The 13299-nt window shown below is 46.0% G+C and overlaps 1 protein-coding gene across 5 annotated transcripts in view; it reads left to right on the forward strand.

Moving 5' to 3' along the window:
* Positions 1-13299, forward strand: part of SV2B (synaptic vesicle glycoprotein 2B) — a 208142-nt gene that overhangs the window by 153628 nt on the left and 41215 nt on the right. For all 5 annotated transcript variants that reach the window (XM_058736680.1, XM_058736677.1, XM_058736679.1 and 2 more), the window contains exons 3-5: positions 5427-5607; positions 5948-6099; positions 12011-12144. In XM_058736680.1, coding sequence (XP_058592663.1) covers positions 5427-5607; positions 5948-6099; positions 12011-12144 — 467 coding nt within the window. The remainder of the gene's footprint in view (positions 1-5426; positions 5608-5947; positions 6100-12010; positions 12145-13299) is intronic.

Genomic DNA, 13299 nt, shown 5'->3' on the forward strand with positions numbered 1-13299 from the left:
CTCAGATCTCTGGGACCCTGCCTGGCCGGTGTTGGTGTGGGAGGGGAGGAAAGGGCAGGATGTGGCTGGTTCAGCTAATTGCATTCAGTGGCTCCTGTGGAAAGGCATTGCTGCTTCCTGCTGATGGATGCTGGGGTGGAATTTACAGGAGCAGAAACCTCGGGTCCCTTCTTCTTGCTCCAGCCTTTCAGCCTCTCTCTCTAGTGCCCCCTATTGGCAGAGGCCCAGCAGGGACTGTCTGGCAGAGCATAGGTGTTTGTGGACAAAATAGGAGCTGGAAGGGTGGCTTCGGGGCTGAGTGACAATAGCTTAATAAGTGGCACAATGTTCATCGCTGAGATTTCACACTGCTAGTCTAAAAGCTACTTTTGACCACTGGCCAAAGTCTGGTCCGTAGACATGTTTTGTGTGGCATTCACAATAGTTTACTTAAACATTTGTGTCTGGGCTTATTTAAAAAGATTTTTTTAATGTTTACTTATTTATTTTGAGAGAGAGAGAGAGAGAGAGAGAGAGAGAGAGAGAGAGAGAGAGAGAGAGAGAGAGAATGAGCAGGGGAGGGGCAGAGCAGGTGAGGGGCAGAGAAACAAGGAGAGAGAATCCCAAGGAGGCTCTTCACTGTCAGCACAAAGCCCGATGTGGAGCTTGAACTCACGAACTGTGAGATCATGACCTGAGCTGAAATCAAGAGTTGGACACTTAACCGATTGAGCCACCCAGGCGCCCCTATCTGGGTTTATTTTTTCCTGGGAAATCCATACACTTTCATTGTTCATGATTTATATTAAAAAAAAAATGAATAGGAAGGCAGTTTGGAAACCAGTGATCAGTTTACACATGTGGTGGTAGGGCCCTTAGAGGGTGTGAGAATGTTCTCCCAAATCTCACAACCAGTGAATGAGATTTTGTGGTTCTAAGGCCAGGATTCTCATCACTGCCTGTCAGTGTGCTCCCAGGAGGATGGGTGAGCTCTGGTCTGCCACTCCTCAAAGTGTGGTCCTCGGATCAGCAACACTAGTCTTGTCAGAAATGCAGAATGTCAGGCCCTGCCCCAGACTTACTGAATCATACCTGATTTTTTTTAATTAAAAAAATTGTTTTAATGTTTATTTTTGAGAGAGAGAGAGAGGGAAAGACAGAGACAGAGAGAGACAGAGACAGAGTGTGAGCAGGGGAGGGGCAGAGACAGAGGGAGACACAGAATCCAAAGCAGGCTCCAGGCTCTGAGCTGTCAGCACAGAGCCCTATGCGGGGCTTGAACCCACGAACTGTGAGATCATGACCCGAGCTGAGGTCAGATGCTTAACTCACTGAGCTGCCCAGGTGCCCCTGAGTCAGTATCTGATTTTACCGGGATCCCGTCATGCTTTCCGTGTGCACAGTAGCATCTGAGACATGCCGAAGATAGCTTTATAGAACAAAGAGAAGCAAACATCAATTGGATGTTACTGTTTTCCTTTGGGGTAGGGCCAGAGTATGAAGTGTACAGGTGGGTTCTCAGCAAGTCTCCTGACAATTATTCTGATTTCCCTCCTCCCTTCCTCCCAATTTGCAGGCCCCCACACACGATGCAGACAGCTACATGCACACATATAACCACATGTGCATGCATGCCTACATGATATGCATTCTCTCTCCCTCTCTCTTCTCTCTCTCTCTCTCTCTCTCTCTCTCTCTCTCTCTCTCTCTCACACACACACACACACACACACACACACACACACACACTCACTCATGAATGAGCCATTATCATGTGGCCTCTGTTCTCCCCCGCCCGGCCCGAATCCCTCACCTCGTTCCCCGCTGTGCACTGTGCTCTACTCACACTGATCTACTTGGACACAGTTGCCCGAACATATCAGGTGCCCCCTTCGCCTCCTCAGTCTTATGCGCATGCTGCCTGCCACTGCCTGTGATTCACACGCCCAATGACCAAGATGGAAACCTGACCATCAGCTCAACGTCTGGCTCTTAGAAGCCTTCCCACGTTGAGTAAGGTGTATTCAGGCTGCGCTCATTCTCTGTGTTTGTATAATACCGAACACACACCTTTCATGGAACATTCTTTCTCACTAGGAGATAATCGTATGATTTATGGTTTATCTCCTTGAAAGGAAGGAACCTTGCCCCACTTAGCAAGCAGTTCTGAGGAGGAGCAAACAAGGAAGGAAGAAACTAATACAGAGCTAGTAAGTCTGACCGATGCTTATCTGTAAAGAACAATAAAGCGTAGTGGTTAAACATCGACTCTGAGGTTGGGATTCCCAGATCAAAATCTTGGTACTTCTGCTAGTTGTCTGACCTTCCGGAACTACTTTAGCTCTCTGCAAATCAGTTTTCTTCCCTATAAAACAGTAATGGTATCTGTGGGGTTGTTGTGAACCCCACAACAACTATGCCAGTAGTTAAAAGGGGATCAACTACGCCAGTAAAATGCTTTGCATGAAGCCTGGCTGGTGGTGAGCGCTCACTCTTGCGTTTGCCAGCTGGGTACTGTGATGTGATACGTTAGGCTCTTATGATCTATTGCTGTATAACCTGTGGGCTTAAAGCACCCATAGCATTTCCTTTGCAATTTGGGCAGGACTCTCCTCCTCCCTCCCTCCCTTCCTTCCTTACAACATCTGCTCTTTATTCCAAAACATTTATTGACCAGGTATCATGAGAGAACCACAAGGCATTTGTTGGCTGAATGAGATATTGGAAATTCTTGACAAGAAGTTGTGCTGAGGCCAACGCAGTTTGGAAGCTGAACAGACCTAACTTGGAAAAAGATGTTCCCTCTCTGCTCTTATCTGGAAGTCCTAAATTACCAAGTACAAGGGCTTGTGTAAAACCCCACTCTAAGTTGGGCCAGTGGTGATAGCCCAGCAGTCTACCTGGAAGGTGGGGGGAAGGGCGGGGCATCTCAGGTGTGGGGCTCCTGAACGTGGCAATTATGTTAGGTGGGTTACCTAAGTCAGAGGAAGCAGAACCCAGTTCTTTCCTGGCGAGAACCTGGTTGGGCATGGATGGAGTTTGGGTCTTTTCCAATTGGTTAAGGTACTGGATGCTAATTGGAAATTAGCGTGGGGGCCAGGATCTCAGGACCAGGCACAAGGAAGTTATGTGGACTGGAAAGACCAGGTGAAAGTATCAGGGAGGCTGCAGGCTGACCCTCACTTGGGCTTGTGTGGTGGGATTCTGGGGTCATAGCCACAGAAGATGGTCTTAAGATACCCTCATGGTGAGTAAGGCAGTTCTGTTGGACATAGCTCACAGTGGCTAAGAACTGAGCAAGATTAAGTCTACAGGGAACCAGATGATGGCGATCCTTAGCTGCTCAGGTCTGGGGAACAGATACACTCATAGTCTAGCAGAGCATACTGATGGACACATCATTTCCATACGGCATGACATATACTGTGAGTTGGGTTTGCAGTCTTGACTCATTTTCTGAAACACACGTGTGGGTGACTTAATATTAGTGGGAAATTGCTTGCTACATTTTCTGGGCTTTGGGCTGGGAAGTGGTGAAATAGGGAGGAGGAGTTATCCTCATTCTGTTACTTGTCTGTGGATCCTCCGAGTGTACAGAGAAATGGCAGATTTAGGAACACAGGCTTGGCAATTTACCCTAGACATCCCCATGGTTCATTTCCTTTAGGTCTTTCCCTAAATGTCCTGTCTCAATGAGAGCTTCCTGAACCATCTTATTTAAAATCTCCACCTCCCACCCTGGCTCTCCTGGTTCCCTTCCTTCCCATTATTTTTCTCTATGACTCTTATCAGCCACCTACCAACTGTATATTTTACTCATTTATTATTTCTTTTCTCCAATTGGAACGTAAGCTCTACGAAGGCCAAGATTTTCAGGTGTTTGTACCTCACTGTATGCCCAGTAACTAAAAGAATGCTTACCTAATAATAGGCATTTAATATATACTGTAGACTCATAGGCATATTTCACGAAGTAACAGCATATACAGAAACGTAAAAGGAAATAGCATCTTCCATGGCTTTGAGGTGTGTAAAGGCTTGAAAGTGACAATACAGGTGAGTGAAAATAATCTTAATGAACACCATTGACAACACCAAAGCTATCATTTCTTTACATCTCATGGAATAAAATGATAAAAGAAAGAACTCTGCCATGGGGAAGGTAAGACAGAGCGTAGTTAAATCTCTCCTTTTGGGGACCAGCCTTCAAGTTAATCAGCTAATTGAAGCTCTTTGGTTTCTGTCGGCCCTTCCTGGCACACACCTGCAGAAATAAAGCATCTGCAGATCCAGAAGCTTCCTTTCTGTGAAAGACAGTTTGTGTTCACCATTTGGTTTCCAGTCAAGGCCGGGTGAAAGGATACTTATGTAATCTGTATTCCATATTTTGACTTTGTGAAGGATGGTCTGCAAAATTTCCTTCACAGGTGTGGTAAATCACATCAGGACTTAGCACAGGCATTGATAATTAGTAAGCCCTCAATATTTAGTAGGAAGACATTATCCACATGCTTCTGGGGATGTGCCATGACCGTGAAGATGCTGACTTTCATTGCAATACCATAAACATGTCAATAGCAATATATTTATAGGATATCTTAAATTAACCGATCTTATTATTAGAAGGGAAGTAAAGTTACATGTGTTAAAGAAAGGATGCTCATTGCTGGGCTCTTATTACCCTAAGAATTCTGAACATTGGTTGTAGCTTGGAGATGGTCTTTTTTGGGGGGAATAATAACATAGCCAGTCTTATGGGTAGTTGGCATTTTTCACTCACACCCTTTTCTTCCTTCCCATGTTCCTTATACCCTTTTGGTCACACTTTCCCCTTGAAATTCTCTCTTTAAACATAACCCTGCAGGTAAGGATTTTTATCACACAGTCATTTCTTCCTTCCTTCCTTCCTTCCTTCCTTCCTTCCTTCCTTCCTTCCTTTCTCTTTCTTTTTCTTTTTTTCTTTCTTTCTTCCTTTCCTTCTTTCTTTCTGAACCATCTTATTTCTTTCTCTTTCTCTTTCTTTCTTTCTTTCTTTCTTTCTTTCTTTCTTTCTTTCTTTCTTTCTTTCTTTCTTTCTTTCTTTCTTTCTTTCTTTCTTTCTTTCTTTCTTAAAAATAAAATGACAGCACTACCTTCTGCGGATTATGCCTCTAAAAGAGTCATCTTCAAGAAGGGTACATCAGACCCAGCTATGGTTGATCTATTTTAGTATGTGCACATATGTGGCAACCTGTGAGGCTAGTTTTTCGAATGGCATTCCTAAGAATTTGAATTCATACAGCACTTCTAATTTGCCACGAACATCTGTTATAGTCCACCTTTTATGTCTGTGACACAGACTCTCTAGCACACATAAAAAGGGGCACTGGATTTTCTAGAACATTGCATGGTTTCTAATGTCTTGTCTTTTCTCTCCACCCTGTCTTCTCTTTCCCCCCACCTTGCAGGGGTGATAGTCTACCTAGGAATGATGGCGGGGGCCTTCGTGCTGGGGGGCCTGGCCGATAAGCTGGGGAGGAAGAGAGTCCTCAGCATGTCTCTGGCCCTCAACGCCTCCTTCGCCTCTCTCTCCTCCTTCGTGCAGGGATATGGAGCCTTCCTCTTCTGCCGACTCCTCTCAGGCATAGGGTACGCAAACGCAGGGCTTTGCTGGACCCTCATAGACCAGTGTTCCATCCATCCTGGCACTATAGCTCCAAGTGGTACTTCTGGAAAAACCTTGGACTGGGTTTTGTGTTTGACTTCCAAGATAGTACATTAAAGCTGAACCTTAGAAAGGGGTTAGGTTGTAAAGTCAGTATATAAGGTCAAAATAACCCGATACTGGCCTCACTTTAGCCAGTCTTTCAAATTCACTGGGTTACTTTACCACAGAGCTTACGGGTGGGGTGTAAGGTGACTAGGTTTCTGCTAAGCCCATTTTTAGTGTATGACTCGATTCTTTCTTTTTGGCGTTTTCTTTTTGCAGGATTGGGGGTGCTCTGCCCATTGTTTTTGCCTATTTTTCTGAATTCTTGTCTCGGGAGAAGCGAGGAGAACACCTCAGTTGGCTGGGCATCTTCTGGATGACGGGGGGCATTTATGCATCTGCCATGGCCTGGAGCATCATTCCACACTATGGTGAGTGCACTGCCTTCAAAAAGCCCAGGGATCCTTGTCACTATGGCACCTGCATCCAACAACATTTGCCGTCCTCAACCTTATTTCCCAAGCTCACACACAGTTCCTGTGTGTGACCTTGATCTCTCTATAGAACTTCCAACGCTGGAAGACACATCACTAATTTCAGTACACACAGCTTTCTGGATAGAATACAATCTGTCCTTCCTGCCTCCCTCCCTCTCTCCTTCCTTCTTTTCTTCGTTCTATTTGAAAGAATTTCAACCTTTATCTCCCCAGCCCTCCTCCCCCTAGCAAGTTAGGCTTTGATAACCCCATTCTATAGATTCCATAACAAAAGCAAGAGAAGTTGGTGACTTAGCTAAGGTCACGTCCTGGCATGACCTTGAATCCTGGTGCTCTGCCTGCCCCCTGCTCCCATGTGGTACTCTTGTATACTCTCCATTCTAGTGCCTGCCGTCACTCTTGTTTGGCTGCAGAAGTGGGGCAGCCCTTACAGACAAGGTCTTCGATTCAGCTGGGACAATTTTATTATCCTGGATAATTGCAAAAACCGGATTCTCTGGACAGAGACCTGGCAGTGTTTACTTTCACAATTGGTTCTGTTAAGAGTAAAGTAGGAAGAATGCAGCAGTTTTGATTTCGATTATGTCTTTTAAGCATCCTGGGCAATAAATACCATCAGTGTCCTTAAAATTGTTTTCGGTAAACCCCTGATGATGGGTGAGACTGTGCCATCATTTAGAATCCTGCAGAACTATAGGGGTAGCAGAGAACTGCCCGAAGCTAACCAACGCTTCCCTAGCCATTCACCTCCTTGGTGTCTTTGTTTGAAATCTCATCCTCTTTGTGTATTCTGAGGTGATGGAAGCTCTTGTATATCTTTTTAAGAAGTTCTGGTATAGACACTGCCTACCCTATTAGTTAAGGTGATGCTGGATTCATTACCCTGGTAATCTGATAGATCCTAAAATCTCATTGTTTTAACATAACAGAAGTTTCTCCCTCTCGTAAAATAGGGCTGATATTCCTGATGTGCAGGTGGCTCTGTTCCATCAGCAATATTGGGGCTCAGACTCTTTCCAGCGTGTGATTGCACTGTCTGTAACACGTGGCTTAAAGTCTGCTTGGGGAAAGAGTATGGGTGATTGTACGTGCGTGGTTTTGAAGGGCCAACAGCCCTCTCTGCTTCCATCCCATTGGCCCCAAATCTGTAACGTGATCACCAATACTGCAAAGGACACTTGGCGATGCAATCTTGCCGTGTGCCCAGCAAGTGGAGGAAACGGGTTTGTGAACGTGGAATCTTTGCCATATCTCGTCTTTGAGAACCCACTGGATTTTCGTATAAGAAATAGAAACAGGAATAATGAAATCAAGGGATGAAGGGCTTTCCAGAGAATTCTGTCACCAGAAGCAGTTCTCCATCATTTTAGATACAAAATCATATTACTCCTAATATCATTTCTGCACTCTGCCTTTCATGCAAACACATACTTTAATGACCCATATACTATAGTGTTGGTTACATGGGTCAGAGGAATTGCTTCCCCTCCCCGCCAATTCTTGCTATAGTATCATTAACACTGTTAACTCATCCCCATGTGTGAGCTCTAAGAAACTATTTCCACATTTAAATTAAGTAAACAATCTTTTTTTTTTTTTTTTATGGAGGGGAGGCATGTAGGGACAAATAAAACCTGCATAAGAGCTGAGCCAAAGTAGCGATGCCGTGTGGTTGCGGCCAAGTCACTTCATCTCGTCCAGCCGTGGTTCCTTCACCTAGAAGGCGGAGAGGGAAGGAAGTAAGAGCCATAGAGATCCGTGCCTCTCATTCAGTAATAACTAGGATGCAAAGGGCAGTGCTGAGAATATGTTTAAAATGCTTCTCGTCCTCGAGCTAGCTTCCATCCCAGCAGCACCAACAAGGTCACCCTCCCATTTGCACACTACTCCTTCCACCAAGGAAGTTCCCCCGCACACCTGACCAGGGAGCTTCTGATTGGTTTAGCTTAGGTCATGAGCCCACCTCAGCCAATCATGGCACCCCAGAGATGCTGGGTCCTGATTGGTTTCCGGATACTTTTCCCTCCTCTCCGGCATGGGGGGCAGAGTCAGTGCCCCCCAGACCAGGTGTCTGCATTATTATGACGGAGCCCACAGCTTGTGGGGTGTTGTGAGAGGGGCTACCCACAATGGTCCCTGCACGGTGCATCGCTTTGTCACTTTGCTTTACGCGTACAAGTACACACTGATGTCTGGGGGTCTGGTTGCTAAGGAAGCAATACTAGGATTCGAGTTGGGAGCGTGTTGACCAAGTCTGAATGGGATGCCCATGGCGGAGGGGCCACATAGCTGCTGGCTGGCCGCTGCTGGCTGACATCAGGGCTCCTGGTGAAATATTTTACCCCAAACCGACAGGATGTGTTTCCTGTTTGCAGGCTTGTGTGAAATTTTTTATAGTCCCTTTTTAACATACAAGCCTCTGGGATGATTATGCTTCATTGAAACAAGCATTAGCTGGGGCGGGGAGCCCACGCTAGGAACATGGGAGACTAGAATGACCTTATCACAGGAGTGATTATTTACCTTAAGCCTCATTTTACCGGGACCAGATGTCCTGTCCACAGTGAACCAGACATTTGATGATGTTTCTCAATGTGCCTAAGACAATCCTCTCACACCCCTCCCCTGAGCAGGGACACACACCAGGGGAACTAAAGAAAGGAGACTCATGTTTGTGCTCGGCTTGTGCAACCCACTTAATTGGTTTTGCAGGAATGAAGTGATGGGAGGTCTTGGCACCAGGAATTCGGGCGACTGAGTCATTGAGAAAGAAGATTACAAAACTCAGAATGTTTTCCTAGGAATTCATGGGCACAGTCCAGAAAAAAAAATATGAATATATTATGGAAGATGAATTCCCATTGTAGTCAGCACCACCAGCTGTTTGTGAAATCATGACGGAGGGCAAGCTAAAAGATCAGTAACCAGAACAATCCCTGTCTCCAAATTAATAGTTGCTACATATATTTGGAAGCAGTTCACTGTTTAATTTTATTTAATTTAAGGTCCCAAAGATCTGCCTAATGAACGTGATAAATGCAGGTTAGTAAAGCCGCCATAAAAACCATAGAGACGCAAGAGAATAATGGATTTTAGATAATTTACACATATTTTCATAAAGAAAAAAGTTTGTCTTGGGCAGAATGCTTTAGAAACACACCTGCTTCTGCTCTCCTTCCCTCATTGTCCACCTGAGTTTCACTGCTGTGTAGTTTTGATCAACTTGACTTCTAATTACTCCAGAGAAGCTTTTGGACATGAGCTGCAAATGTGTAAATATGACTATGGTTTTATCTTCCCCTTTCTAGTGTTGCTCTCAGGAGGAAGGAAAGGCTTTTTAATTAAAATTAAAGCACACAAACCCCAGGGACAGCATGCTGTGCAAAACAGAGATTTGGTTCCCGTTGAGAAAGTTGGATGAAGTGTGTATTGTGTGACCAAATGTGTCACGGTGGTTTCAGTCCCTCTTTCCCCCCCAACCTGGGATTCCGTCTGGCTCGTCCTTTAATTGCTCCAAGTAGGAAGAATCCTCAGAAACAGCAGTGCAAGTAGACCGAGTTGAAGCACAATGAGAGGAATAGAGCATTCAAGACATTCACTGCCCACCACGGAGTTGGCCATATGGTGTATTCTGAAGTGTAAACATGCCTCTTTTATTGCACTGCATTTTACTGTGCTTCACAGATAGTAAATGGAGTAGATACTTTGTGTCCCAGCAATGATTACCCTCCGAACTTGAGAAATCAATATATTCATTTATACAGTTCTGTCTTAAAAATATGCTGTTGGAGTGTCTTCAAAGCTGCTCTGAGTGGCATGAGAAAACCAATCTATTTTATAACGTTGGATTTTTAAAAAAAAAATTTTTAATGTTTATTTTTGAGAGAGAGACAGAGCATGAGGTGGGGGGGGGGGGAGTGCGGGGAGAGAAACTGAATCCAAAGCAGGCTCCAGGCTCCAAGCTGTCAGCACAGAGCCCGACACAGGGCTCAAACCCACAGGCAGCAAGATCATGACGTGAGACGAAGTCGGATGCCTAACTGACTGAGCCACCCAGGTGCCCCTAACCTTGGATTTTTTTTTTAAAAGCAATTCTTTTGCTGATCTTGGCTGATATTCATCTATTTCAGTCAACAACTTCGGCACTAAGTATCATGTAGCTATTTCCAAACAAATCAAATCTACCCTCAAAGCAGATGAATGATTATTGGTTGCCAGAAGCTTTTGTACACAGCAAATCTGTGATGATAGTGTTACCTGCATTCTGCAGCTGTGAAAACCCACCAACACAGTAATGATGTGAGAAAGCCAGGATTTATACTCTGATTTATGTGACTACAAATGTCTAGGCTCTTTCCTCTGTGCTACCATTCCTGAAAAGAGGGACTTTTGCGACCCATGGGCACATTTGAAATAATGTTTTGTAGATCCCGAAGCAATTTCTAAAAATGAATTTTAGAGTGCTTTCAATAACCAATGTGAGTAGGAGCTCGTCTCTCCATTTCAGTGATGATAGAATTCATTTGAATTTGGAAGCCCCATCTCTTTAAAATTAAAAAAAAAAAAGTAATATAGGCATACCTTGGAGATATTAGGAGTTCAGTTTCAGACTGCTGCAATAAAGCAAATATCAGAGTAAAGTGAGTCAAGTGAATTATTTGGCTTCCAGTGCATACAGCAGTTATGTTTATACCAAATTATACTGTATTAAGGGCACAGTAGCATTATGTCTAAAAAATGTACACATCCTAATTAAAAAAATACTTTACTGCTGAAAACATGCTCACCATCTCCTGAGCTTATGGCAAATCATCACAGATCACAGATCCCCGTTACAAATATGGTAATAATGGAACGTTTGAAATATTTCTAGAATTACCAAGGCCTGACACAGACACACAAAGTGAGTGGATGCTGATGGGAAAATGGTGTCAGTAGATTTGCTCAACACGGGGTGGCCACAAACCTGCACTTTGCAAAAACCGCAGTATCTGTGGAGCACCATACAACGGGGTGTGCCCGTATTATGACTGACGGTGTTTTTCAAAGTGTGGGTCCTGAAACCCTTTGCATTAGAATCACCTGGAGCTGGTATTGCCCTTTGACCTGGGTAAGAGGGATCCCCAGGGTCATGTAAGGCCCTGATCTGGCTCTCCTTCAGCCATACCCCTTCCTATAAGGCAAGGGGTCCCTGAAGAGTGATCACCCTCCTACCACATCATGCTCTGGTGCTCAGAACCCAGGAATTCCCACTAAACTCAAGGAATCATGACAAGGGCACTCATTCTCATTGTGGTGGAGCGAGATTTGTTCACATGGGTCAACGCAAGGCCCCTCACTCTGTGGGAGGGGCTAGGAGAAGGAAAGGAAAGGAATCCTGCAAGGGTAGGTCGGGGCACCTTTTTTGTCAAGGCCAGGGAATAGAACATCTGTTATTTAACAGTTTGTTTAACTTAAGTTTTTTAGAAGTTCATTTATTTATTTTGAGAAAGAGAGAAAAAATGAGTGGGGGAGGGGCAGGGAGAGAGGCGGGGTGGAAAGAGAGGATCCCCAGCAGGGTCCGCGCTGTCAGTGGCGTTAAATTTTAATGAATATATCGAAATAAGGGATGCTGCCTTCCTTTGTACTCTTGGCCGAGAGAACGGGCCTGGCCCACCCTGGGGGGCTGTTGGCATGCACATTCCCAGAGCCCATTCCAGACTTCTGCGTCAGAAGCTGAGGGGACAGGCGGGGGCCTGCACTTTAACCTGCTCCCCAGGCGATGCTCTCGCGCCCTAAGCTGAGAGCCAGGGCTGGAAGGTGACTCTGAGATCACGTCCAAAGTGCTCTGGCTGCTTCTTCGCAGGCTGGGGCTTCAGCATGGGCACCAATTACCACTTCCACAGCTGGCGGGTGTTTGTCATCATCTGCGCTCTGCCCTGCACCGTGTCCATGGTGGCCCTGAGGTTCATGCCAGAGAGCCCACGGTTCCTGCTGGAGGTGAGTCAGCACCCCCACCGCCCCCACCCCATGTGAGAGCCCTTTAGCCCCGCGTCCCCTCCTGCCTGCAGGTTGCAAACCACCCCCCCTGTTGGCCGACCCGGCCCATCATTATGTCTGGCTTCACTGCCATCCGCGGTGGCCGCGCACCCTGGATCGCAGACTGTCAGGGGCGGAGGGGCGCAGGGGCTCCCCGAGTGCAGAGTGGGACAGGGCTCCCCCAGGCTGGGTGGCGGTGGAGGGGGCTTCCCGACGCTGCCTCCAGCCCCCACTCTCTCCAGAGGCTCTTGAAAGCGGTGGGGTGTTTTTTCAAGTGGCTGCAGCGAGATCTGTGGCAATACTTGTGTGGTTCCCAAGTCCATGAGGACTCTTGACCATCCGGACCATCTGAGAGTTTCTGCTGGTGTCTTGAGAGAAGAATCCTTCCAGCTCGGGGTGGGGCGGGGCACTTGGGCTTGTGGTGGTCAGACAGGGTGGGGCTGGCAGAGGAGAAATCTCTTCCACCCCCAATTCTGAGTCCACTTATGTGTTTCCTTCTAGATCTTTCTACAGAGTGATCAGCTTGTCAAATTCCCTTTTGTCCCATTGATCAGGGGCAGACACAGCAGGGGTTTTGTTGTTGTTTGTTTGTTTTTGTTTTGTTTTAACCAGGGATATCTCAAAATACACCCTTTGTTGTGTATTAGTTTTAAAGGACTCTGTTACAAACCGAGTGGCTTAAAGTAACAGAAATTGTCTCACAGTTCTGGAGGCTGGAAGTCCAACATCAAGGTGTCAGCTGGGCCACGTTCCCTCTGAAGTTTGTAGGGCAGTCCTTCCTTGTGTCTTCCAGCTTCTGGTGCTTTGCCGGCAGTCGCTTGGCTCACGGCTGCCTCACTCCACTTCCTGCCCGAGTCATCCCAGGTGGTCTCCTGGTGTGTGTCTATATTCCTATGGCTGGCTTTTTATAAAGACTCTAGTCGAACCAGATTAGGGGCCCACACTGCTCCAGGAGGACCTCGTCTTAATTACATTTACAGCAACCCTCTTTCCAAATAGGGTCATGTTCCAAGGTCCTTGGGTGGGAGGAACACAATTCAATTGTAACATATTGCTGCTTTGCTCTCCCTAGTCAGAGAGGAACGTGGCTCCCACTTAGTGGTCCATGCAATTTTT

Source organism: Neofelis nebulosa, chromosome 7 (assembly GCF_028018385.1).
Source record: "Neofelis nebulosa isolate mNeoNeb1 chromosome 7, mNeoNeb1.pri, whole genome shotgun sequence".
Classification (NCBI taxonomy): Eukaryota; Metazoa; Chordata; class Mammalia; order Carnivora; family Felidae; genus Neofelis; species Neofelis nebulosa.